This window comes from Juglans microcarpa x Juglans regia, chromosome 3S (genome assembly GCF_004785595.1).
Source record: "Juglans microcarpa x Juglans regia isolate MS1-56 chromosome 3S, Jm3101_v1.0, whole genome shotgun sequence".
Classification (NCBI taxonomy): Eukaryota; Viridiplantae; Streptophyta; class Magnoliopsida; order Fagales; family Juglandaceae; genus Juglans; species Juglans microcarpa x Juglans regia.
In genome coordinates, this window is record NC_054599.1 from 17,259,582 (window position 1) to 17,284,641 (window position 25,060).

The following is a 25,060-nucleotide window of genomic DNA, read 5'->3' on the forward strand; positions in this document are numbered from 1 at the left end:
GTTCATATGTTAGATGCTATTTCATGTTACAAAATGTCATCTGTTACATGCTATGTTATGTCATGAAATGTTCGTATGTTCTATGTTATGCCATGTCACTCATCTCACGTTTATGTCACGTTACGTTACGTCAGTTCATCTGTTCTTTCATTTCATGTCATGTCACGTCATGTCTCAAGTATAGAGTGTCTTGAAAATCATTTTTTCACGTCAAGTCAAGTCTGTTTATATTTATCACAACCCTAAGTGGAACTCCTTTGTTTACGTTGGAGTGTCTAAATTAGTGTAAAGTTTCCTAGGTTGACAAAGTACTGATGCACACCCAAACCAATAAGAGGTATCCATGTCCAAATTTTACGTTGATTACACTGAACTACCTTAAAAAAGGTGAATTTGTGCAAATATGACAAGAAAAGCTTAATCTTCCTTAGATTGGGGCAATATCCGTTTTTTTTTTCCCAAATCTTCTATTTACGTTCACTTTTGTCTTCTTAGAAAATATTTCGTTTTAAGTTTTGGAAGTGATTATGATTTCAATTTTACCCAAATGTTCAGTAGGATTTTTGTTTACTTATGTAGTTAATTTTCATGCAATAATATGGATTTTTCCTTTTTGGAAAAATCTCCATAATTTCGAATTTTGCAGCTATTTAGCTTGGCTTGTGGGCTTTATTTATTAATTTCAAATTTTATCATTAGTGAATATATTTCAAAGTTTTTCTCTGTTTTAGTGTTTTGCAACTTTTTTCAATCTCAATCCCTATTTTTGTTAATTAACTAGCCGTTAAGATAATCATCATTATTTTGTCTGGCGTCACTTGACATCAGAGCTTTAGTGTGTTCCTGGGATGATTTATCATCAACTTTCATGGTTGGTGGTATAAGTCATGGTTGGAGTGGGTAGGTTCTGATTGAGGAAGCCCGTCACTTTGATCATAACTTACTAGACGTGATGATTGCAAATTTGTAGAAGCAGATATTAGAATTAACCCAACATCTAGAGGCACAAAACATGGAGGGTCAGATGTATGATCATGATTCTGACTCCAATTTTGAAATCTTGTATCATAATCGTGCTTTATTTCATTTCAAGAGTACAATGTTTGGGAGGAACAACACAAAGACCAGGAACATTCTTCCATAGAGTGGAACTCTCCACCTTTCTACTATATCTATCCCAACGAAGATGATCAAGTTGAGGAGGTAACTATTTTTTTAGAACATAAAAAATTTTGAAAAAGAAAATGGGGATGAAGTTTTGAAGTTTGAAGATGAAACAACTTTTGATACAAATAATTATGTTGATTTTCTTGGACTTGAGGAATTTTTCTCAAATTCTCATATAAAAAATATTGTTTTTGAATTTTAGATGTTGGAAAAAGACTTAATTTTGGAGTATGAGATGTTCAATATTATTTTATTTCGAGCTGGTCAAATCAATTTTAATTTTGCCTTGATCTTTGAGACAGGACTACAAATAAAGAAAGAAAGATGAGTTTAGTTGGACATCCAAAAAACAAAGGCAAAAATTCGAGGACGAGTTGTTTCCAACTTGGTACAAATGATGCGCACCCATAATGATATGGGGTATCCATGTCTTGATTTTATGTTGATTACAGTGAACTATCTTAAGAAGGTGAATCTGTGCAAATATGACAAGAAAAGCTTAATCTTCCTTGGATTAGGGCAATATCAATTATTTTTTTTTCCAAATCTTATATTTATGTTTCTTTTGTATTCTTAGGAAATATCTCGTTTTAGGTTTTGGAAGTGATTATAATTTCAATTTTGCCCAAATTTTGGCAGGATTCTTGTTTACTTAGTTAATTTTCATGCAATAATATGACTTTTCCCTTTTTGAAAAAATCTTTATAATTTCAAATTTTATAGCTATTTAGACTGGCTTGTGGGCTTTATTTATTAATTTTGAATTTTATCATTAGTGAATATATTTTAGAGTTTTTTCTCTATTTCAGTGTCTTGCATATTTTCTCAATCTCAATCCCTAGTTTTGTTGATTAACTAGCCGTTAGGATAATCATATCCTTATTCTGTCCGGTGTCAAGTACCTTTAATAGGTTTCAATTGAGGCCTCATTAATTGGTCATCGGAGTGAAGTTAGGCACTATCGCCGATGGTGCCTCCCACACTTTCAATTTCTTGTTACACGTACTTGTGTGGGTGCAGATACCTAACACGAGATACGCATATTACATTTTTTTATAACAGGTATAGATACCTATGATGTGATGCGATATCGTTAGGGATGTACGGCTCAAGGGGAACCATGCGTCAAGACCAGGAGACGAACTAGAGGTTGACCGATTAGAGATAGTCTATTTGGCGATGAAGGCACAACTCAGAGCTCATAGTGTCCATGCTTCGATTTATCGATAGTATTATGGCATCCCTAATTGAGTTGTGTAAGCTACTCAATGGATTAGCCCAGTAGATACTTTATCTTACGCTTGCATTTAAGGATCGCTGTCTCCCATACTCTTGTGTTTACAGACCTTTTAGACTTATGCCATAATCTTGAATGTCTATCACTTTTAGTTTATGAATTATGGTTCAATGTTTTAGGGATATATCTCATTTGGTGCATAGTATTGCTTAAGAAAAAAAAATTATCCATTGCGAATTTTGCAGATTACTAGATGCATGTTAGATGCATTGCATCTTTAATTATCATAAAACAGGGCATGTAACTTTGTGTTGCATATCTCGATACTTTAGAGTCCATCCGATCCCAAACAGAATTTGGGGGCATCACACATTTGACTACGTCAATTTTGGAGGGCCAAAGTTCCAACTTCGACTTCGATTCTGATTTTTCCAATTTTGATTAGAATGAAGTTAGAGTTACCAAGTTTTTTTTATCAGCCCTAACCACCATACAAACATCCTTAGAGTGATATATTTTTTAAGGGTACCATACCTTGAAATGTGTAATGCGGAGGTTATATTGTAAAAGAAATAAAAATTCTAATTTAGTGAGTAGATTGAGAATTCAAAATATAATCCTTGTGTGTTTGAAAGGAGGAAAAGAGAAGGTATGAAAGGCCCCTGCTCTTGTCCTTGTCTATGTTTGTTAAGAAAAAATCTATTCATTATCTATTTTCTTATCATCCTCTCATTATCTCATGATGTGACATTAGATGATAGGCTCACAAATAAAATATAATAAATAATCTCCAATCATCTAATGCCACATTATGAGATGATGAGAATTTGGATGACAAGTAGAAAAACCCTTTTGCAAATATTGAGGAAAAAGTAAAGAAAAAAAATACAGTGAAGACACTGACAGGGGAAATTCCCTTCACCCTCACTTACAACCATGAGGTGATGCCGCCAGTAGAGATTGGGATCCCCACCTACAGAGTTTAGTACTTCGAGTAAGAATCCAATGGTTGACGACTAGAGGAACAACTTGATTTGTTGGAAGAGGTCAGACTGGAGGCAGAGATAAGAATAACCACTAACAAAAGGAGGGTCGAGCGATGCTTCAATAAACAGGTGCACCCGAGAGTATTCAAGGTTGGAGATCTTGTACTCAAAGAGATAGGAACAACAACGTGAGACGAGGGAAAGCTGGTCCCCTGTTGGGAAGGCCCCTACGTGGCCATCGCTACCAACCGCTTAGGCTCCTACTAGCTCCGAGACTCCCAAGAAAACGAGCTGCCGCACCCTTGGAATGCTGAACATCTACGAAAATCTTATTGCTAAACTAACTCAATTATTGTAAATTCATGTTTTCGTGCATATGCTACAGATCCTAATGAAAGAAGTGTTGTATTTCAATGTTAAATTTTAGGGACATAACAAAGTCTCCATTAACGTAATCTCCATCAACGAAATATCCATCAACGTAATCTCTATCAACAAAATCTCCATCAACAATTTACCTCCCCGCAAGGTAAAAGGGATGAGTGTAATGCTTAAGGCTGCTCTATCCCTCTCGTGGAGGAGTGCGGGTCGGCCCTCAGGCACCCAAAGGTAAAAACTTACCTTCATTGTGAGCGTCAATAGGCAGGGTCAGTTCTAGTTACAGACTGTCCGAACAACGTACCTCCTGCGGGGCCAAAAGGGCGGGGTGAGCCAAAGACCACATTATCCCTCCTCGACAGAGAGTGAGTCCATCCCTGAGGCTGGCCAAGAATCTTACCCCAACCTCTGCCACGACAAAGTGTGGGATCAGCACCAGCCTGACCCAAACTTACCCCGACCCCCATTGTGGTGAAGGAGCGGACCAACCACTTTGCTGTCCAAATTATCTCCCCGTGAGGTACCAAATGGATGAGTGTAATGCCTAAGACTGATTTATCCCTCCTACGGTGGAGTGTGAGTCAGTCCTCACCTACCCGAAGGAAAAGACTTACCTTTTTTGTAAGCGTCAACAGGCGGGAGTGGGTCCAGTAACAGACTGCCTGAACAACCTACCTTCCTACGGACCAAGAAGACAGGTTGAGCCAAAGGCTACCTTGTCTCCCCATGACAGAGAGCGGGACCAGCTCCACGACTACTCGAATAACTTACCTCGACTTCCACTACGACGAAGTGTGGGATTAGTACCAGCCTGACCCAAACTTACCATTCCCTACGATGTCAACGGGCAGGAGCGGGTCTAGTAATAGACTGGCTGAACAACCTACCTCTTACGAAAAAGAGCAAGTCCAGCCCCATGGCTGCCCAAATAATTACCCCGACTCCCATCGAGGAGAAGGAGCGGACCAGCCACATTGCTGTTCGAATTACCTCCTCGGGGGGCAAAGGGGCTGTTTGGCTTGAGGCATCCCGACCCTTCCTTGATGGAGTGTAGGTAGTCTTCAACTACTCAAAGACAAAAACTTACCTTCCTTATAACCGTCAATAGGTGGGTGCGGGTCTAGTAGCAACTGTCTAAATAACCTACCTTCTAGTGGACCAAGGAGACGTGTCGAGCCAAAGGCCGCCTTGTCTCCTTGTAGCAGAGAGTGGGACCAGCCCCACGGCTACTCGAATAACTTACCTCGACCTCCACTACGGCGAAGTGTGAGATTAGCGCCAGCCTGACTAAAACTCACCCTTCCCTGTAGATTCAACATGTGGGAGTGAGTCCAGTAGCAGACTGTCCGAACAACCTACCTTCTGCTGGGAACAAAGGGACGGGTTGAGCCAAAGTCTACATTGTCCCTCCCACGAGGGAGATGGGTCTAACTCCGAGGCTGCTCAAATTCTTACTCCGACTCCTATTGTGGCGAAGGAGCGAGCTAGCCACATCGCTGTCCAAATTACCTCATTGGGGGACAAAGAGGCGGTTTGGTGTGATGTATTCCAACCTCTCCCCGACGAAGAGCAGGTCGCGTCCTTTGACCGTCTGAATACTGCACGAAGGAATGTGAGGATCAACAATCTCGCAAAAGCGGTAGACAAATCGCGTCACAGACCAGAGGGCCAGGGTTTGCGAAGTCTAACTCCTACAAAGCTAAGGATAAAATTATGATGGCATTTTTATCTTCCAATCAGGGATTAAATGCACAACGCCAATGAGCAAGAGCGGGTCTAGTTCCAAACTGCCCAAATAGCCTACCTCCCCGCAGACTAAGGAGACAGGTACAACTAAAGGCCGCCTTTTCTTCCCGCGGCAGCGAGCAGGATCAGCCCCACCACCGTGATGCATTGCGGCTGCACACACTAGCGCACATCAAAATAAGTCCTTGGAAATCCCCTCAACGTGTGAGCAACAAAAACCAGCACAGTTTGAGCCCCAAACACAGTAGGCCACTCCTTTTTCAGGCGTTGCCTTAAGTACTTAAACAGAAACCACTACCACCTTTACTTGAAGTAGAAATAGAAACCACCCCCTAACAGCCAAAACAAATTCGGTCAAGCTTCACGAGTTGCTGCCAACCACCATCATCAAAGCCCAAAGCCCCACCGTGCGCCACTCACTGCCTTCCACCGAAGTGCACTATGTTGAAGCAGCACCACCTTCACTCCCTCTCATAAATTGCAGCCACCCAAACACACAGCAACTAGCCACCAGCCCCACGTCCTTTTAACCATACTCCTCTACTATGGCCCCTAAACAAGCCGAGAGAAAAGAAAGCCACCCACCATGAAGCTTCCCATCATGGCCAAATTAGAAGCCCCCACATCTCATGACGTCACACCCTCTTGGACTTCCTTCCGCCCTTGTCGCACTGAACAACAGCAAGCTGCTGCAAAGTGAGAAAACCCCAATGCTGCAGCCCATTCTTGACGATAGAATAATCAAATCGTAAGCCTCTGCCTCCACGAACAACCGACACTACCCAGTTCCTCCAAGCATCAATGCCAACGACATGCCTTATTTTTTTCAACAAAAACATAGCAAGTTGGTGCTCCAATAGAAATCCATGCTTGGTCATCGCTACTAGTCAGAAAGCAAGCCTCCACCGTTGGACACCGCCCAGTTGACATCCAACACCAATGACCGTGAACCTCTCTCCTTCCACGACCACGTTTGAGAACTAACCAACATGGAAGAGAAGCTTGGTGAACTAGTTAGCCTTCCTCGTCACACTAGTATTGGAGATTCGTGACAGAGGCTCTCCACCGTCAGCCTAAAGCCAGCCACTGCACCCCAGTTGCCAACAACGGGAGCTCCACCACTTTGCCAGGACTCACCCTCTCGGTTCCACCCTTTCTCTCTCTCTAGGTTAATAGTAACAAACAACTCTCCCTCTCTCTTCCCCCTCTCTCTCTCTCTCTAGAGTTTCTCCACCATGCACGTGGGAAGTGGAGTGCGCCATCGTGATTTTTGGCTCAAGCCACTATCCCTAGGCACGACGTCATTCCTTTCTCGGTAACCTCTACTGCCAGCACTTTTTATCTTGTTTCTCTCTCGCTTGTGTTGCTCTCAAATAAAAAGGGGCTTATAAAACTTATTTTTAGAAAGGGTAAGCTTTGAAGTTTTAATTATCTTGCTCACTTAGATGATTTCTTTTACTAGGCTGTTCACATGGGCTTTTGGTTTTAGGCTAGATGTAATATTGGACTTTTGTTTGAGTGGGGTTTTATGGTAATAGATTATTAAGTTGGGGCATATATTTTTAAGTTGGGCTTGGTTTTATATTATTTATATATATCTTAAGTCAGCTGATTTTTCTGATGGGTTATAATTTTAAGTTGGATTAATTTTAATTATGGCAGAACACCATTATAATATTTTGTAGAATTTAAGTGTGAATGCCTTAAATAGGCAATGTTCAGAAAGTCACTTTATCGTTTAGTAGTAATTGGGTTAGAAGAATTGGAACTATGGAAATTAGTTTCATGGAGACGTTTAATTGTGTCGTTTATTTTAGATGTGTCAATTTATTTGGGTTACTAGTTTGTATTAATTATGTTTAGGTGATGATCAATTTTGCTTGACACTGTTGAGAAGATTTTTAGAAAAAAATTGAAGAGTCAAGTAAGCGGGGTTCTTGTGCTAAATTTGCATAAAAATAAAAGTGAACTGAGGTTGGTTTGTAAAATATGCGTGTTATGTTTTAAAAGAAAATGTGAAACAACCTCGGTTATGTGTTTTGCATTCACTCATGAAATCTATATGAAAGAGAAAAATATTTTTTGACATGAATAGTGTAGACATGAGCAATATTTGACATGTTTCTGAAATGTACAAAAGAGTGAATATGAAGTCCGAAAATTTTTGTACATGTTATAAGAAAATGTTTTGAATCTGGTTTTGGTCAGACGAAAATGATATGAATATGTTCAGTACTTTGTTTGATATGATATGCATCTAAAAAACCTTTGGCATGACTTTCTGTTTCTATTTTAATTCTGATTCTGATTCTAGTTCTGATATGATTTGAGTGCACCCACTTTGGAAACAAAGTGGTTTTTCTGGTGTTCTTTCCTGTGTGCACACTCGGGACTCCGATAATGAATAAGGAAAAGTTTCACAGTATGGTACTGTTTAGTTTGGCCACCTGAGATAGCACAAACCTACCATGGGGATTAAACATGGTATATAATATGATATGATACGATATGAAATGAAATTATATGATTAGATAAAGATGTTCAATTATGTTATGCCAAATGGTCTTTAAATATGAATAGTTTGAAATGTCATTATGATGTTTTGATAACATATTTTTGGGATATGCATTATGAAAATGAAATGTTTTGTTTCCGCACACTGAACTCTCTGACAAAGCTCATGTTTACATACTAGAATATGTTCTTTGCTTACTAAGTTATTGATAACTCATCCCTTATCTCCACAATATTTTAAGATGTTTTGGATGTTTCAGTTGAGGATCAAGAATAGAAAGCATGGGTAACACTATATGAGCATAGCAGATTAAGTACAAAGAAGGTATTTTGATTATTGGAGAGTTTATTTAGAAGTTGTAATGCTCCGTTCCCGAGAGTCCGGAGAGTTAACTCATGTTACCTGATAATCAACTCCAACATTGCTGATTTACTTCCAAAAGTTCCAAATCAAATGTAAACACTTCAAATTTAATTAACCACAAACTCGATACAGTAACCCAAAAAATATTAACTTCTCTACATGTCACTTAAACTCACATTCCAACAATATAATTATAGACTTTAAATTCACAATATTATAAAGAAATTTTGATTCAAACTAATTTCCTCAATATAATCAATTCTTCAAAATGCCACGTCATTAGAACACAATGAAATTTCTTAACAAAAATCGCCAATACTCATAGAAACTTTATATTCTTAATCCACTATTCTTAAGTCGTCTCACCCATTGCTTCATAGTCTTGATCCTCAGCTAAAATATCTAAAATCATATGAAAATATTGGAAATAAGGGAGTGAGTTATCAACATCTCAGTAAGCAGAGAACATATACTAGTATGTAAACATGAGCATTTATCAGACTTTGAAATGCTGAACAAATATTTTCTCTCAGAATGCAGAATCAGAAAACTTATTTTCATATGTTACCAAAAATATAAGAGCGGAACTTTAAGAAAACATTCTTATTCAAAATTTCCTTGACATAGCATTACTGAAACATCATATCAGAACATAATTTCATATTTAACCCCCGTGGTAGGTTGTGCATTCTGCAGAAAACCAAGCAGAACATAAATCACCATGAATATCAAAGCAACTGCACTCAGAACAGAAAACCACTATTATATCCGGTAGTAGGGCAGAGGTCACTATTGTCTCCCATGACAAGGCCAGAGGTCACTATTGTATCCCGTGACAGGGCTAGAGGTCACTATTGTATCTAGTGACGGGGTCAGATATAAGAGTAAAACAGAATTAGAATCATATCAGAATTAGAGTCAGAGTCAGAACAGAATCATAAAGTCATGCCAAAGGTTTTTCAGATGCCAAATTATTCCAAAACAGAGTATTGAACAGATTCATATCATTTCACATTTTTCAAAACAGATTCAGAATATTTTCACGTCACATGTAAAAATTATCAATTTTCATATTCGCTCATATTTTTCTGAGTTCAATAACAGAATGCCAAAAATATGCTCATGTCTACACCAGTCATGTCAGAAAATATTTTATTCTTATACAGAATCTCATGAGCAATGCAAAACAAATAACTGAGATAATTTAACATTTCTTTTCATAACACAACATGCACATTTTCAAAATTGACCTCACTCCATTTTACTTCTCTACAAAGTCTAGTATAAGAACCTCACTTATCTGTACTTCTTAGCTTCTCTGAATTTCCTCACAAAGTGCCAAACGCATATCAATCATCACCTATAGAAAATTTACGTAATTTAAATAAATCTCCAATGAACAAATATATTATATTTACACCTGAAGTACCTATTTTAATTCCTCAATACTTAAAATTCTCTTAACTCTAAATATCATCACTTTCTAAATTCATCAATATCCGCTATAACCAACGTCAAACTCAAAACACCAATTATTTAAACCCGAAACAGCCAACCAAACTACAAAAGATTTGTCAGTACAAAAATATATTTAAATCTCAAGAAATTCTTTGAAAAATTACTTACAGTGTTAAATTATAATTTTTGAAAGATCAAATAGGTGCTAGAAGTGGTGGCACAACAATGCAACGGTGCAAAAAATGGACAAGCGTTGTCGATATAAAAAACTCAACTTTTGAACAGGGACAAACGAAGGCTTGGGATGGCTAGGGAAGGGCTTAGGGGTGTTGGTGAAACTACTGGTAATGGTGGTTGGTAGAGGGTGGTGGCATGGGCGGTGTTGAAGGCCAAAACACCCAAATAGGAAATGGGGATGAAGGGGCTTCAACGGTGGCGGATCTAGGCTGAGAATGGGTCAGTTAGGTAGTTGGGAGGTCGTCGGTGCTGTGGTGAAAAGATGGTGGCCAATGGTGGCAGCACGAGGGCGTTGGAGCACAAAATCCGCTCGGCTTGAGGCCGTGAGTGGAGGCTAACGGGAGGAGCTGAAAATGAAAGGGGAAAGTCGCCGGTTGGAGGGGAAGAAAATGGGAGGGGTGGTGTGGCTCACGGACGACGCACAGCGGTGCTGTGGGCTGACAAAAAAAATGAACGGGGGAGAGGGGATGGGGTGTCGCGCTGGAGGAGAGAAGCAGAGGAAAAAGAAGGTGAAAAAGAAAGAGAAGAAGGAAAAGAAAAAGAAAAAGAGGGAAAAGGAAAAAGGGAAAAAGAAAAAGCGAGGGAAAGAAATAAGGTTCAATCCTCACAACTTAGTCACAAAATTGATCCAACGAAAAAAATTTTAAAACAGTAAGTTGAATAAAATAACTTAAATGCAGAGACTAGTTAAAATAAAATAATAATAAAAATCCAACAATACAATAATTTTAAAGTCCAACATTGAACTAATTTAAAATAAAGAGCAATTTAAATGTACATCATAATAAATTTCACAACTTAAAAATCATAAAATAAATCCAACGAGAAATTTGATAAATTTAAAATAAGAGAACCAATATTTAAAATAATTAAAATAATCATTTAATTAAAATACACTAAAATACGGGGTATCACAGTAGTTTTGTTTTGTTCTCTCGATTTGATATTCTGAAAGGTTGACGTTTATTTTAAGGCTTGGTGGTGCCTTATTTTAATGATATTGAGGTAGTCAGTTTAAAACAATGAGATATATGTGTAATTGAGAAATTGGAGTTTACATCTATATTGTGAGATATGATTTTAAGTGAAAGGTATTAACTCTCCGACCTCTGAGACTGGGGCGTTACACAACACCATAGTGAAGGACTCACCATCCTTGAACCTCTCAACCCAGCCACTAGGAACCACTAGACGCTAGCCTAGCACTGCCACTTTTTAGGAAAACGCAACCATAGATACGTTGCATGCCCTTCTTGTAATGCCTTTGATATGTTTTTACAATTTAAACTTGCATGATCTTAATCTGTAGAAATTATATAATTACCCCTGTCAATAAGTGTTGATCATAGGATTTATATTTTACCATATGATTGATACAAGAGAAATTAGGTGTTTGAAGGTGGAAAATAATTTAGATTTTTTATTATATTTGTTGAAGATATTTAATGGATGTTGATTAATTTGGAGAGTGATGATATTTGAGGGTTACGAAAAGTTTAGATTTTTAGGAAAATATGTTATTTTAGTATTTAAATCTTGAACATCGAAATAAGTGTTTAATTGGAGATTTAAGTAAGTTACGTGTCTATTTTATAGGTGATGATTATGACACTATTAAGGAAAAATTCAGAAAAGATAAAAAGTCTAGGTAAGTAGGGTTCTTATACTAGATTTTGCATAAAAGAAAAAACCAAGGTTAATTTTATGAAAAACGTGTATGATATGTTTTGAAAAGAAATATGAAAACAACCTCACTCATGTGTTTTGCATTAATAATAAAACTTTGTATAAGAATGAAGTATTTTCTATAATGACTGATATAGATATGAACTTATTTTAGCATTTTGTTTTTGAACTGTGAGAAAGAGCGAATATCAGATCTAAAAAATTTTGTGTTGATTAAGTGAACATATTTTGAATCTGTTTGGAATACGTGAAATGATCTGAATCTGTTCAGTACTTTATTTTGATATGATGTGGCATCTAAAAACTTTTGGCCTGACTTTCTGATTCTATATTTGTATATGATTCTGTTCTGATTTTGATCTGTCTCGTTGAGGCTCTGCCATGAGTATAATAGTGGTATACAGTCTCCCCATGGGTATAATGGTGGTTTATAACCTGCTACGGGAGTTAAACATGGTCTCTATCTTTATGTGATATTCTGATATGATATGAAGATGATGTCTCAGATTGTGATATGCCAAATTATTTTTGAATAAGAATGTTTCTGAAAGTTTCGCTCTGATATTTTGATAACATGTTTTGATTCTGTATTCTGAAAGCAAATGTTTTGATTCTGTATTTTGAAAGTAAATTTTTGTTCTGCATTCTGAACTTTGTAAATACTTATGTTTGCATACTAGTATATATTCTCTACTTATTGAGTTGTTGATAACTCACTCCTTATCTTCACAACATATGTTTTTTTAAATGTTTTGGTTGTTTCAACTGAAGTTCAAAAATAGAGAGCATGGGTAAGACTATGTGAGCACAGTAGATTAAATACAAAGATGATACTTTGGTGATTGAAGAACTTTATTAAGTAGTTTTGTTTTGCTATGTTGACCGGGTATTGTGGAAGGTTGACATTTATTTTGAGACTTTGTGGTGCTCTTAGTTACTTATTTTTGGAGTAGTTGGTTTAAACAATGAGATCTATGTGTTATTGAGAAATTGGAATCTATATATGTACGTGAGATATGATTTTAAATGACAAAAGTAACTCTCCGATTCATTTGGGACCAGAGTGTTACAAAGATAGGCAGAAGAACAGTAATCCCCCATTAAATCAAAGATGACAAAAATGGTGTCCATAAATAGTGTGGATCGAGAATCTCATAGGAAAAAGAACCTACGACCACTCAAAAAAGTTGCGGAAAAATGAGCTAGTGACCAAGTGTAAAAATTAAGGTTGTGTTTAGATGTTGGGATAATCTGAGATGATATGTGAATAGTAATATTTTGTAAATTTTATTGAGATATGTTTGAATATAAATAAATTGAGATATGTGTTTGAATGTATGAAGTAAGTTGAGATAAATTTAAATTTTTTATATGTAGTTGAAAAATTAGTTAGTCCTATCAATGATTAGTTTGGAATGAATTGAGCTCACTCCAACAACTAAAGATAACCTTAAGTGTCATGAGACTCACCAATGTACATAGTGCGTTCATTTTTGCACATGGATCATTACTATTATGGAATCTTGTAGGACCTAGATTTGCACATATATCTCTTCAAAATTCATTATAGAGTTTGAAAAAGGAACTATAAGAAATTACTAAAATTAATAAACTATATAAAAAAAATAGAAGAATAATATTAGAATATGCAAGCTGCCTTTAACAAGTGTAATATTATGGCAACAACAAGAAGAAGAAGTAATGTTAGGATGTACAAGCTGCGCATTCATTTTGAAAAGAAGTGAAGTGCATTAACGTGCAAGATAAATGAGCATCAATTCCCATTTTTAAGGAGAATTCTCCAACCAACAAACATGACCATTTTCCATCACCAGAGTCCAAATTACCTGCCTAGCTATATGATTCTCTATTGTCTATATATAGCATGTTACCACATCAAAAGAAAATCAATTAAAAGTTACCAACAAAATGAAATTATTGTCCAAAAGCGAAATGAACATACGGAGAAATAATAGTCATGCACATATATATGAGAGTTTACAACATAATTCATGAGGTGTACACTGCATCAAACCATTACGTACAATGTTGAACTGTTTTTATTTTATTGGCATTCTTTCATGCATATATAGAAGCCACATATAATATAATAGATCAAGCAAGTACCATTAATCAAATATATATGTTTTATTTCACTAACAACGGGAATATTGAAAGCTCTGGCCTGGCCGCCCAATTGACTTCAAAGGATTGAAAGAAACGTGATTATTGGTTCCACAAACTCTACGTTGGAAAGCGACATGATTCCAGCTTCTGCATACTATGGCTGATGATTTTCTTCTTCGTCAGAATTCTCAACCTTGCTTCACAGATGATAAAAGCATCAGACATTATTAATGTATCAGTACTGAGGATGCTAGCCAGCTTTTCATAAAAGAATTGAAGGAACAAAGGGTATTTGCATGCATATCTTTCTACACCACAAACTTATAACAATGAGAAGCTGGATTGAAAATTCTTTTTTTTCTCTTGATTAAGATCAAAGCCATATGCATATGATCTCTATACTAATAGTAGCTGCAATTGTTTCTACAGATACAATAATAGTTTCATTATCACCATTAATTTTGATTTGGCAAAATCTGATCTTTATCTTGCAGCTTCAGCTTGCCCTTATCTTTAATTTATCTGGGTGTGCATCGCTTTCTATATGCTTTAACAGTGTTTACTAGCAAATTAGTTCAGAATAGTAATATACTGATCATAAGATGTTACATGGTGTATATGATATAGTTGTGTGGGAAATTATGAATACGCGCGCTTACCTTTTGGGTAAATAACAATCGAGTATCATAATCTGCCTCCCAAAGCCAATGTATGGTGGTATTAAGGTCATGCTCCCAATGCAAATCATCTTCATCTTCTGTTGCTTGTACTCCTTTCAGTTTTGGTGTGCTTAAGACTCCATGACAGAAAGTCTTCATCTCGGTGCAACATCTTATAATTACTTTCTCCAAAGATGGAAACATTACAGAGGAATAACCTCCAGAGCAAAAGTTTGTCAGGTTTGGCAAGCTATCAAGTTCCAAGTATGTTAAGTTGTTGAAAGTAATCGTCACATTTGCTTCACCATCCTCCATTGCTACTATTTCTGTAATCCTTTTGCATTCGCTTATAGTCATTTCCTTGAGTTGCACCAGAGTTTTGGCTGTTGAGGATGTCACTAAATTGATCAATCCATGACAATTCGATATTTTCAGATTTGTCAAATTTTGAAGAGATACCGAATGTGGCATTAAGCTTTTCAATTTGGCGCATTGTGACACTTGAAGAATGTCCAGAGTATGAAAGATTGGGCATGGCTCATGTGCGTCTCCTTTCCACAAATGTGTTAACATAGGAAGACAATGGAGCTCGAGTTTTCTTAGTCGTGGGACTAATTTCTCTCGATCAAGAAGTTCATTCGGGAATATTTCTTCCCATCCACTATAATATACTTGCAGTTCCAACAGATTTTGTAATCTTGCAAGAAAGGATGGAAATACTGAAAACTTTCCAGGCCATACGGTACTTTGTTCGAAGTTCAATATCAAAACCTCCAAGTCTGGGAACGTAACCTATAAAAGAATCAGAACATTAATAAACAAATTAAAGAGAAGATGAGTAGTTAGTATTCCTAGGATTTATTGTTAAAATATGTATAAATAATTAAATATATATCTTCGCTTGAATTTTTTTAGACAAGTCGTGATTTTACATGCTATAAAAACTGAGGTCCTAAGTTCGATCGTCAAGCCCAAAGTTAAGTAGAGATTGACATTTTTTCCATATTGTAGAATTAATGATTGGGTCAAAAAACTCAAATCATTCAGGGATTCTTGCAAGAGTAGTTGATTGGATTGTTACCTCCTCAACTACAAAAATTGGCTGTTGAATGCAAGTCTCAAGTTGGTTGATCCGATGACTTGTTTCCAAACATTTTGAAGCAAAAAAGTTAGCTTTATGACATCCCAAAACTTGCAATTTTTTCAAAGACGGAAATTCCAAAGCATGCAGCATCCCTTCCAAAAACCACTCGAGTTTTGGCAAATCAGATAGAGTCATATCAGTAAGATGCTCCAATTGCGGGAGACTTGTAGGCACTGAGGCTGTTAAAGCATCATGTCGTTCAAATATAGCTTCCAAAGAACCACAATCCATTATATGTAGAGAAGTTAGACTTTGGAATGTTGTAAGCAGATTAGATTGAAAGATGCGCAAAAGATTTTCACAACCAATAACCATTAATAGACGAGTATTGGAAAAGGAACTCGCAGCGACTTGATCGTGCCATAAAATTTCCAACTTATCCATTTTGATAAGATGCAATGTCTCCAAGCTCCGAAATGACATCTGTAAAATTCATGTAGTTAAGAAATACCACATCCCATTATAACAACATAACATGTTTAATTATTACAACCTGACGCAATACATGGATTAAGTTACGTTTTATAAATTTATTTTTATAATATCTTTTTGTAGACCAAGATGACGAATTCATTTTAGTATTATAGTCTGTTGTTAAAAAAAAATAAATAAATAAATTAATCTTGTACCTCATCCACCAAGAAAAGGGGTTGTTTAATGCACATCTCAGGCGGGCTTTCTTGAACTGTTTCTTGAAAGCTCACAAGTCCGGAAGCCAATATCTCAACTTTCTCACATCCAATGACCAACAACGTTTCCAGCATTGGCCACTCTGAAATATGCATTCCTTGATAAAACCACTTGAGTCTTGATAATTGTATAAGATGCAGACAAGTTACTCGAGGAAAAACCAACGACCTTGCTACTGCTTGATCTCCTCCTCCTTCGACTGCCACAATTTCCTCCACCCCACACTCAACAATCATAATTTCCTTCAATTGCTTGAGATATCTGACGATGGAGGCTGGGAATAAACTTTTCAAACTCTCACATCTCCAAGCATTTACTACTTGTAAATTTTGAAACATGGAAATTATTTGGGAGTCTTTACTCCATACGTGCTTTATTTTGGGTAGACCATCTAGATGTAGTGTTTTGAGATTATGGAAGGCAACCTGCAGGATTAATGTCATGTCATGTATCAATCAACGACCCCAAAGATCTCTATGCTTAGAATTTGAAAACACGCATGCAAGATTAAACAGGGGAATAGTACAAAAATAGCACTAATTTGGAAACAATGATCCACTCAAAAAATCAATATATATATATATATAATGAGGTGCAGTTGGAGGGTGCCTTTCGTATCTTTATAGAGTGCTTATTTGAGGAGGGGAGGGGGATCCAGTTCAAGTACTGATGCTGGCTTATAATTCGATTCGTATGCTCTTCTTTTCCAATGTTGAAATGAGTGCATCCAGAACTATTCATTATTTTCTTTTGGGTACAGAAGCTTTATGGTAAAGACTGAAAAATATGTCAAATTTCATAATTTCAAAATTATCCTTCCAAAAGTTCCCATATTATTTAACTTTTAAGTAAACTATTTTGTGACTTTGAAATGAACTGTCAAATGTAGTACCTGATCATGTAGAAGTGACATGTCAGGATCATGGCTGATTTCTCCACCATCCCTCATGAATGAATTATTTGTGCTCAAGAAGCTCACAAGCTTTGGAACGTCTTCTAGCACCAAGGTTTCCAGTCGAGGAAACGAGATCATATATCCATCTTCTATTCCCCGTTCTTCTTCTTTCACGACTATTGCACCCATGTTGTTGCAACTTTTTATCTCCAATTCTTCAAGTAATGGAAGGCCCCTGGCAATGGATGATGAGAAGACATATCTTAATTTATCACAGCTTATCACTTTTAAAACTCTCAAGTTTTTAAAGGATGTTAAGCGAAGTTTGCCGTGACATATTTCTTCTAAACTAATCATATTCTCGAGAGCGAACGTCTCCAAGGTAGGAAACGCAATAACCGGTGTTCTCAAGTTAAGGATATACTTGAGCTCAGCACTATTTTGGATATGAAGATGCTTAAGTTGCTGAAGTCCTTCTCTATCCATTTCGGGTATGACACTCTCAACACCGTTTAACTCGTCTAAATGAAGATCTTCCGCTCCCTTCCATAGCAATTTGACCCAAGACTGCAGTTGAAAGCATGGGTTGAACTTCAGTTTTAGTGTTCTCGAGGTTTGTCTAGTACTATCAATCCAATCCCAGACATCTCCTATGCATATTGTGTATCTCTCTAACTTTTCGAACATTAAATCTTTCGGTAGATTGTTGACATCTGGAATTTGTATCTCTAAACTCGTCAAATTTGACAAATGCTTGAACTCAGCAAGGCTGGCATTTTTTCTTTCATCATTGAGACCTTCATCATCCCATTGAACAAAGCTGTTTCCCAAATACAACTCTTCTAATTTGACCAAACTTGATATGACATTTGGAGGAATCATTTCGAGTTTGGAACAATTGCTCAAATCTAACAACCGCAAGCGAACCAATGACTCTATTTCTCTTGGCAGTTTTGAAATGTTAGAATGAAGAAAACTAAGAATTACTAAATTCTTGAGTTCTCCAATCCCAGACATGTCTCCCAAAACACATTGATCCAAGCACAATGTTTGTAGATTTCCAAGGAGAAGAAGAGACGAAGGAAGTGATGAAAGTTGCATTTTTGTCAAATCTAAAACTTCGAGCTTGTCCATCCCTTGAAAAAAAGTGTCCGGTATCTGCAAAGAACGATCTTCTAAATGAACATGAAAGAATCTTAATTCGGGACATTCCATTTCATTGGGAAGTTGATGGATATCTCCACCAAGAATAGAGAGAGCTTCACATCTTTTGAGTGAATCTACATCTGGCCATGTTTTTAGCCCACCATCGTCTCTGATGACAAACATATTATGATCCTCTGATGCAATTATTGTAGCGACATCACGAACAATATCATGCATTCGAAATATTCCATGAATGAAATTCTCTAGCAGCAGACAAGAGTCTCTTAGTTTACCAAGTAGTGAATCTAGCATGTTTCTTGCTTCTTCCAATGTATCAATGCCATCATGAAAAAAGCCATAACCACAACAATACTTCAACAAGTCACGATAGAAAACAAAGGCACGCAGTTGAGAACAGAGCAAAAGGAGGGATTTAAGCTGCTGAGACTCAAGATTCTTATAACTCAACTCTATAGGAGAATATACTGTTTTTAGCATTTCTGTGACGTGTCTGGGAGCCAGTCTTCTTAGCTGGCGCAGGGCATCCTTCCATTCACCTAAACTCTTATTTTTTAATGCCTTTGAAACTGTTACGAGTGCAATAGGAAGACCTGCACACTCTTTAGCTACCTCAGTTGCTATGCCTCTTACGCTAGGATCTTTGACAGACTCACCCGCCATCTTCTCAAACAAGTCCCATGCTTCTTCTTTCAATAAAGTCTGAACTGCAAAATCTTTTTGGGTGCCCATTCTGCAAGTTAATACATCTCGATTTCTAGATGTCAGTACTATTTTGCATCTTTCAGAAGGAATAATTCCTATTTCCACCAAATCAAGTTGTTTCCATATATCATCCAGGATAACAAGTATCTTCTTGTCTTTCGATAGCCTGCTTCGTAGATGACTTGCTCTCCCTTTTTCAGTCTCTTGATCAAACTTTAGACCGAGCATGTCAGCAATCTCTCCTTGAATTCGCCTTAAATCTGGACTCTCCGACACGATTGCCATAGCCACCTCATCGAATAACTTTTCTTCATTGACTTTCCTGGCAATTTCTCTCATCAATGTACTTTTTCCAACTCCAGCCATCCCCCATACACCAATCTTGTTGATATTAGCATCTTCCAATGCCTCCATAATTCCCTTTGCAACTGACATTCTCGACTGCAAGTTCACGTAATCCATGTATCTTGTAGTCACCGACGTTCCAGCTTCTAAAGCAGGACGATAAGAAACTCTGTTGAAGTCTCGATTCTTAAGAAGTTCAGCAATATTTTCCACTATATTCTTTGCTTCTTGGCTTAACTGATGTCGTTGCCTCAAGTTCAGGCATGCCGCAATATTAGACCTCCTCGTCTCTACTTCTTCTTCTTCGCCTTCATGAATTTTCGTGGTGGCCAATTCTATAATCGCACTCGCCTTCGTCAACCACGTGTTGACATCATCTTCAATTTCCTCACCATTTCTTATAGCAGCACAAATGGAGTGTTGCACCTTATTTTTAGCATCCTGCAAACACTTAACCTGATTCTTCAGATCCTCCATGTTGCTGCCATAGCGGCATGAATAACATAGCCACTGTCCAACTGGTCCAACAATGTACTCTACGATTGCCGATGCAATTGCACCAACGACCTCCATTCTTGTTTCAGTTTTTTTTTTTTTTTTTTTTTTTTTTTTTTTTTTTTTTTTTTTTTTTTTTTTTTGAAAAAAAAAAAAAAAAAGAACTTCAAAGAATTTTGCGCGAGTAGACAAACTCAAAACCAAGGAAGATAGAAGTAGGATGACAAGAAAGCACATGGAAATACAAGGAAATAAATTCTTGCAGAAAGGAACATATCAGAAATGATGATGTGGTCAAGCACGGTGGGTTCCTCTATCGATCATTCTTTTCTCAATACATAGCTTTCGATCTTCATCAGGCCCGGCCTCCGGTTACGCCTTGTGCTGAACATTCAAATGTGTAAACATGAGGTGGTAAGATAATTATTAGAATATGTTGTGAAAACCACATCGGAGATGGACACAAGAAGCGGCGACTACGTACCTCTGTTTTAGCGACATCATGATCATGAGCATTTCTGCAGTGAAACATTAACAGAGTGCGGCGGAGAAGGCAATATGACTGACTTTATGTGGTGTAAATTAGAGTGAATGATGGAGGGAACTAAAAGCAGTAATTAGAGCAATCAATCACAATGGAAAAAAGAAAGAAGCATATAGAGAAAGCAACATTCTTGTAATGCAATCGAACATGGTCTAAAAAGTTCAAGTTGCTGATCTTAATGCTTAAGCCATAAGCTAATTCTGTCGATGCCTAGCCATGATTGAGACTTGATGTGATATTCGAACATGATGCGCTCTAAAAGCCCCGTAAAGCTAATGATCTGGATGCCTCTTCTTGAGATCGAACCAACATGGTCTAAAAAGTGCAGCTTCTTCATGCTTAAGCACCAAGCTAATTCTGCATGATGCACGACGTTAAACTCGCGGTTGGTGTTGGTGGCATATAAGGTTGTTGCTGTTAATAAATTCTAAGAAATAACCACGAAATTTCTTATTCACATTGGGCTTTTTGAATTTAGCTAAACTTTTAAATTTCTTCTTTATATATATTTGGGTCAATAGTGACGAAAAAAACAGCAAATACATTTTGTTGGGGATAGCTGGGTCAACCCGTTGAGTTTTTACACCCTCCAGACTTCAAAAAATTAGTTGGATGAAATTTAACGGTCTAGATTTTTCTGACTTTAAGTCAATCATTTTTTAAATCTAAGGTTATAGCCTTTGCAGATATTAGGCCATTGATTGTATCGGATATGAGATTATATGTTCTACAGGTTTTAAGAAATGATTCTTTTCAATTTTAAAGTTGTTTGTTGCAGCTGAGAATGAAAGAGAGCATTTAAGAGTACAATTGAGTGTGTATGGATTTGGGAGACAAGAAGTTGGATTGCTATCAAAGTTTGATAAGAGTCATTTTGGTAGGTGCTGAAATGGAATAGACTCCTAGTTTAGACATCTTGGCAAAGTTATCGGAGTATGCAACGGAAGTGTGGATTTTAGTAGTATAATGGTTTGAAAGCAAGCTTGGTGAGGGTTTGGAAATTAATGACTTGAGATCATTTAGGACTTAACTCTAGAGAGTTTATTTTTACTATTCATAGGAGGTTAAATATCTATGTTGAGAGTGTTCTATTTACTATTTCATATGGGGTTAAGCTAAGAATTTGTGTGAAATTATTATTAGGCTTTTTATCAAGTACGTTGTGGAAGTTTACACCTTGAATTGGATTGGACACTTAAGTGTATGATAATTGATACAATGTGCGTAAGCTTGTATGTCTAGGGGGAAATATGTGAAGCACGAGGCTAAAATATTGGAGGGTCAAAATTTTGGAACATTAGGATGGGGATAGGCATGTAATGATTGTAACAACTTAGTATTTTAGACTTTGCTTTTCGAGCAGCAAAATTTGAGGACGAAATTTGTTTAAGGGGGAAGGATGTAACATCCAAGCCTAGCCAAAGCCGCAATCTATAAACTTTTTTTAGGTTGTTATTTATGTGAAGATTTGATATTTATTGGGTAATTTTTGAATAAGTCACGGACTCAAAATATTATTACGATTGAATATGAATTTTATTGGACTTGATAATTAGGTCAAAGCCCATGTACTATTTATGACCAAGTGAACCCTAAATAATTAAAAATTGACCCAAGAAATTCTTCTAGAGGCTCGAAGATATTATTGGAGGAATGTTTTATTTTGGACATGAAGATTAAGGCCAATTTAAATATTTGTGTTCAATTTCAAATCGATTAGGGTTACATTTCTAAAGTCTCATTCTCATTAAAATTCTTAAATTGACTACTGATATATATAAATATATATATATATATATATATTCAGCTCCATACATCGTGGGTGGATCTTATTGTTCTTCAAAATCCTAGTTTAGTTTTCTAGTTACTTCACCCAAATTCACCACTCTAGTAGCACGATTCTCTTCCACGTTGAAAACTCGGCTACCCAAACAACTTACAACTCCACAACCACTGTGCTACTAAGAGGGGCATAGAGACGGGTTAGCAAGATGCTTCCTGGCCTCTCCCCCAAGGAGGCAACATGAATTCCCATGGCGCGGCTTAACTCTTAGGGGAGATTTCCATCCCCCCAAGCCGACTGCTGCAGATGCAAGCCAACGAACACTAACAACACTTCTCTTGTTTTCTTTCAATCACATGCCAAAACAAAGCACAACAACGTAGAATGGAAGAACTAAAGGACTAAGTGGGGTAAAGCACATTCAGGAATATAAGCTAATCTCATTAATGACCCCAAGTTACAAAACGAAGCTGCAGAGTTACAACATGAAGCCGCATAGTTACAAAGAACAAGTTACAACACGAAGCCACAAAGTTACAAATAGCCATTTACAATGTAAAGCAGCGAATTACAATGACCTACAACATAAGTCAACAAAGTATGACAGAAAGTTGTGAATGTGTCTCAAACTAAAGACTGATTAGATTATATTCCAGTAGAAGTGGCAAACAGAGATCTCCATCACTACAATATGCCGATAACACCCGAGGTTACCTCTAAGAAAATCAACATGGATGTAATGAGGCAATTAATTGAGTCGTATAGTGATAGAAACCACCAAGACACTGCCAGGGGCTGCCCGCCTGCCTAGGAGTGTTGTGTGCTGGACTGTGGGAAAATGAAGGTGGAAGGCGAGGTTGGGAAGCAGGACAGAGGTCACCTTGAAGTTGAGTTTAGATGCAGGATATGAAGAAATAGAATGCATTTATATATGAAAAAGGCGAGGTTGAGCTTTGGAAGAGGAGGTTTGAAGCCAGAGTCTCGAATAGTAGAGAAGAGTAAGACCCATCGAAGGAGCTGCAAGGAGTGCAGCCGAGGAGAAGCAACCATCAGTGGGCAGGACTGTTCCAGGCAGAATTACCCCTAAGGGCGCTCGGGATTAAATCCCTCCTGAGGAGAATAGCCCACTCCTGGGACGCTTTATGCAAGGGTAACTCTGGCACACCCAGAACCTGTAGGTCACATTGGAGATTCTGGAGGATATGGGTTTTCATCCATTCCAAGCCATCGTTGTAACCGAGGTACCAAGCGTTATTGTAAACACCACGAACATATGAACAGCTCCTCCTGCAGAACACGAATGGTAGCATCACAGGCCTCCAAAGCGCACTTTGCTTGGCCTGATCAGTTTTCAAGTCCTTCCTTTGCTTCCTCTCCTTTTCCAGGGCCTTTCTCTTGTCCGTCAGAGGCTAGGAAGCCCCCTCAAACAACTTCTTCAGCCACTTGTACAATTGACTATCGAAGTCTAGTCACTTGCACAGCTCCCTATTTTTGGCCCACAGCCACTCAAGCTTTTGCTGACAGTCGTCAAGAGACTTCTGCAGCACCTCCCTTTCCTTAGAAGCAAGCGTCGCCTCAAGACGAAAAACGCCAACCTCATCCTGGGACCTCAACAAGTCAACGAAAGCCTCCTAAACCTATTCTCTCTTCTTCTGCTCCACTGCGGCACAACATAAAGCCAACTATGATAGCGAGCAGAGTGCTCGCTAGCCATCTTCTCTCGGCCGTCCACAATTAACGCTGCTAGACGCTCCATGCCCTACCATAGAATTCCAGGTCAAAATCAAAGAAGGAAATAAATAGGAAGTGAGAAGAGCTTGCAAGCAAAGATCTTACCCCAGCAAAGAGCCTTTTGAGCTGGTTATCTGTCTTATGGATGCGGTCGGCATGACTCACCGCAACCATCAGCCGAAAGTCCACTGGGAGCTCATCAACAACCTCCTCACCAACAGTCTCCTCGACCCGAGCAATGGTACCTACCATTTCATTGCCAGCTGAAGTGACCTTGACCTCAGGAGAATATAGTGGATGGGACTCCAAGATGGGAACCCGCTCAGGAGACCCCTTGTCCTTAGCAAAATGCTCCACGGGCAGGGGCAAAAGTGCCTGCTCGAGAGCCATGCCAAGGGTTAGGGTGACTACTAAAGTCCCCTCATTATGAAAGGGCCCGGTGGGGTTGTAGGGATGGTTTTAGCAGCAGACCTACAAACCGGCAGCTTAGGTTCAACATTGGCGACAACTCCTCGAGCTAGCAGCACGACACTCGAAAAGTTCACGATCGTCATCATCTTCTTGGACGATGACGGCTCGGGCTGAATAACAAGCACCTTGGCAGAAGAACTTTCGTGAGAAACAGGAAGGCCGTCGGAGTCATATATGATGGGGGAGATCCTTCAGAGCTTTTTCCCTTTCCTCTCTACAAGAGGGCTGGGAGAGCGACTGCGGGCTCGAGACGTGACCTCCCTTAACTGAAAGCCTACGTTCGAAAGTATATTGGTGGCCGAGAGAGGGGGGGGGGAGAATACCGACGAAGGCTGTCTTCAGCCAGCAGAGCCTCCAAAGAAATGTCTTCTGGATGGGCCTTAACCCAGGTATGGACGACCTCGATCCTAAGCTTCTCGTCCGGGGTTGCGGTGGGACAACGACCCTTGTCACACTGCCCACGAACCCCCCCCCCCCCCTCCCCAATATGGCATCAACAGGGAATAGGCACCAATTGGCCTGGCCGACAAGGAA

At 38.1% G+C, this 25,060-nt stretch overlaps 1 protein-coding gene across 2 annotated transcripts; it reads right to left on the bottom strand.

The window, feature by feature from the left end:
• Positions 1-13,739: 13,739 nt before the first annotated feature.
• Positions 13,740-20,109, bottom strand: LOC121257590 (probable disease resistance protein At4g27220). 2 transcript variants are annotated; one of them, XM_041158657.1, is made up of 5 exons: positions 17,286-20,109; positions 16,333-16,818; positions 15,641-16,126; positions 14,560-15,351; positions 13,740-14,093 (listed from the first exon to the last, which is right to left on the bottom strand). In XM_041158657.1, the coding sequence occupies exons 1-5, from the start codon at positions 20,073-20,075 to the stop codon at positions 14,055-14,057; spliced, it is 4,593 nt and encodes a 1,530-aa protein (XP_041014591.1). In that variant the 5' UTR covers positions 20,076-20,109; the 3' UTR covers positions 13,740-14,054. The 2 variants fall into 2 exon arrangements, with proteins under 2 accessions (XP_041014591.1, XP_041014592.1); XM_041158658.1 differs by having other exon boundaries at positions 13,740-14,097.
• Between the last annotated feature and the right edge of the window lie 4,951 nt (positions 20,110-25,060).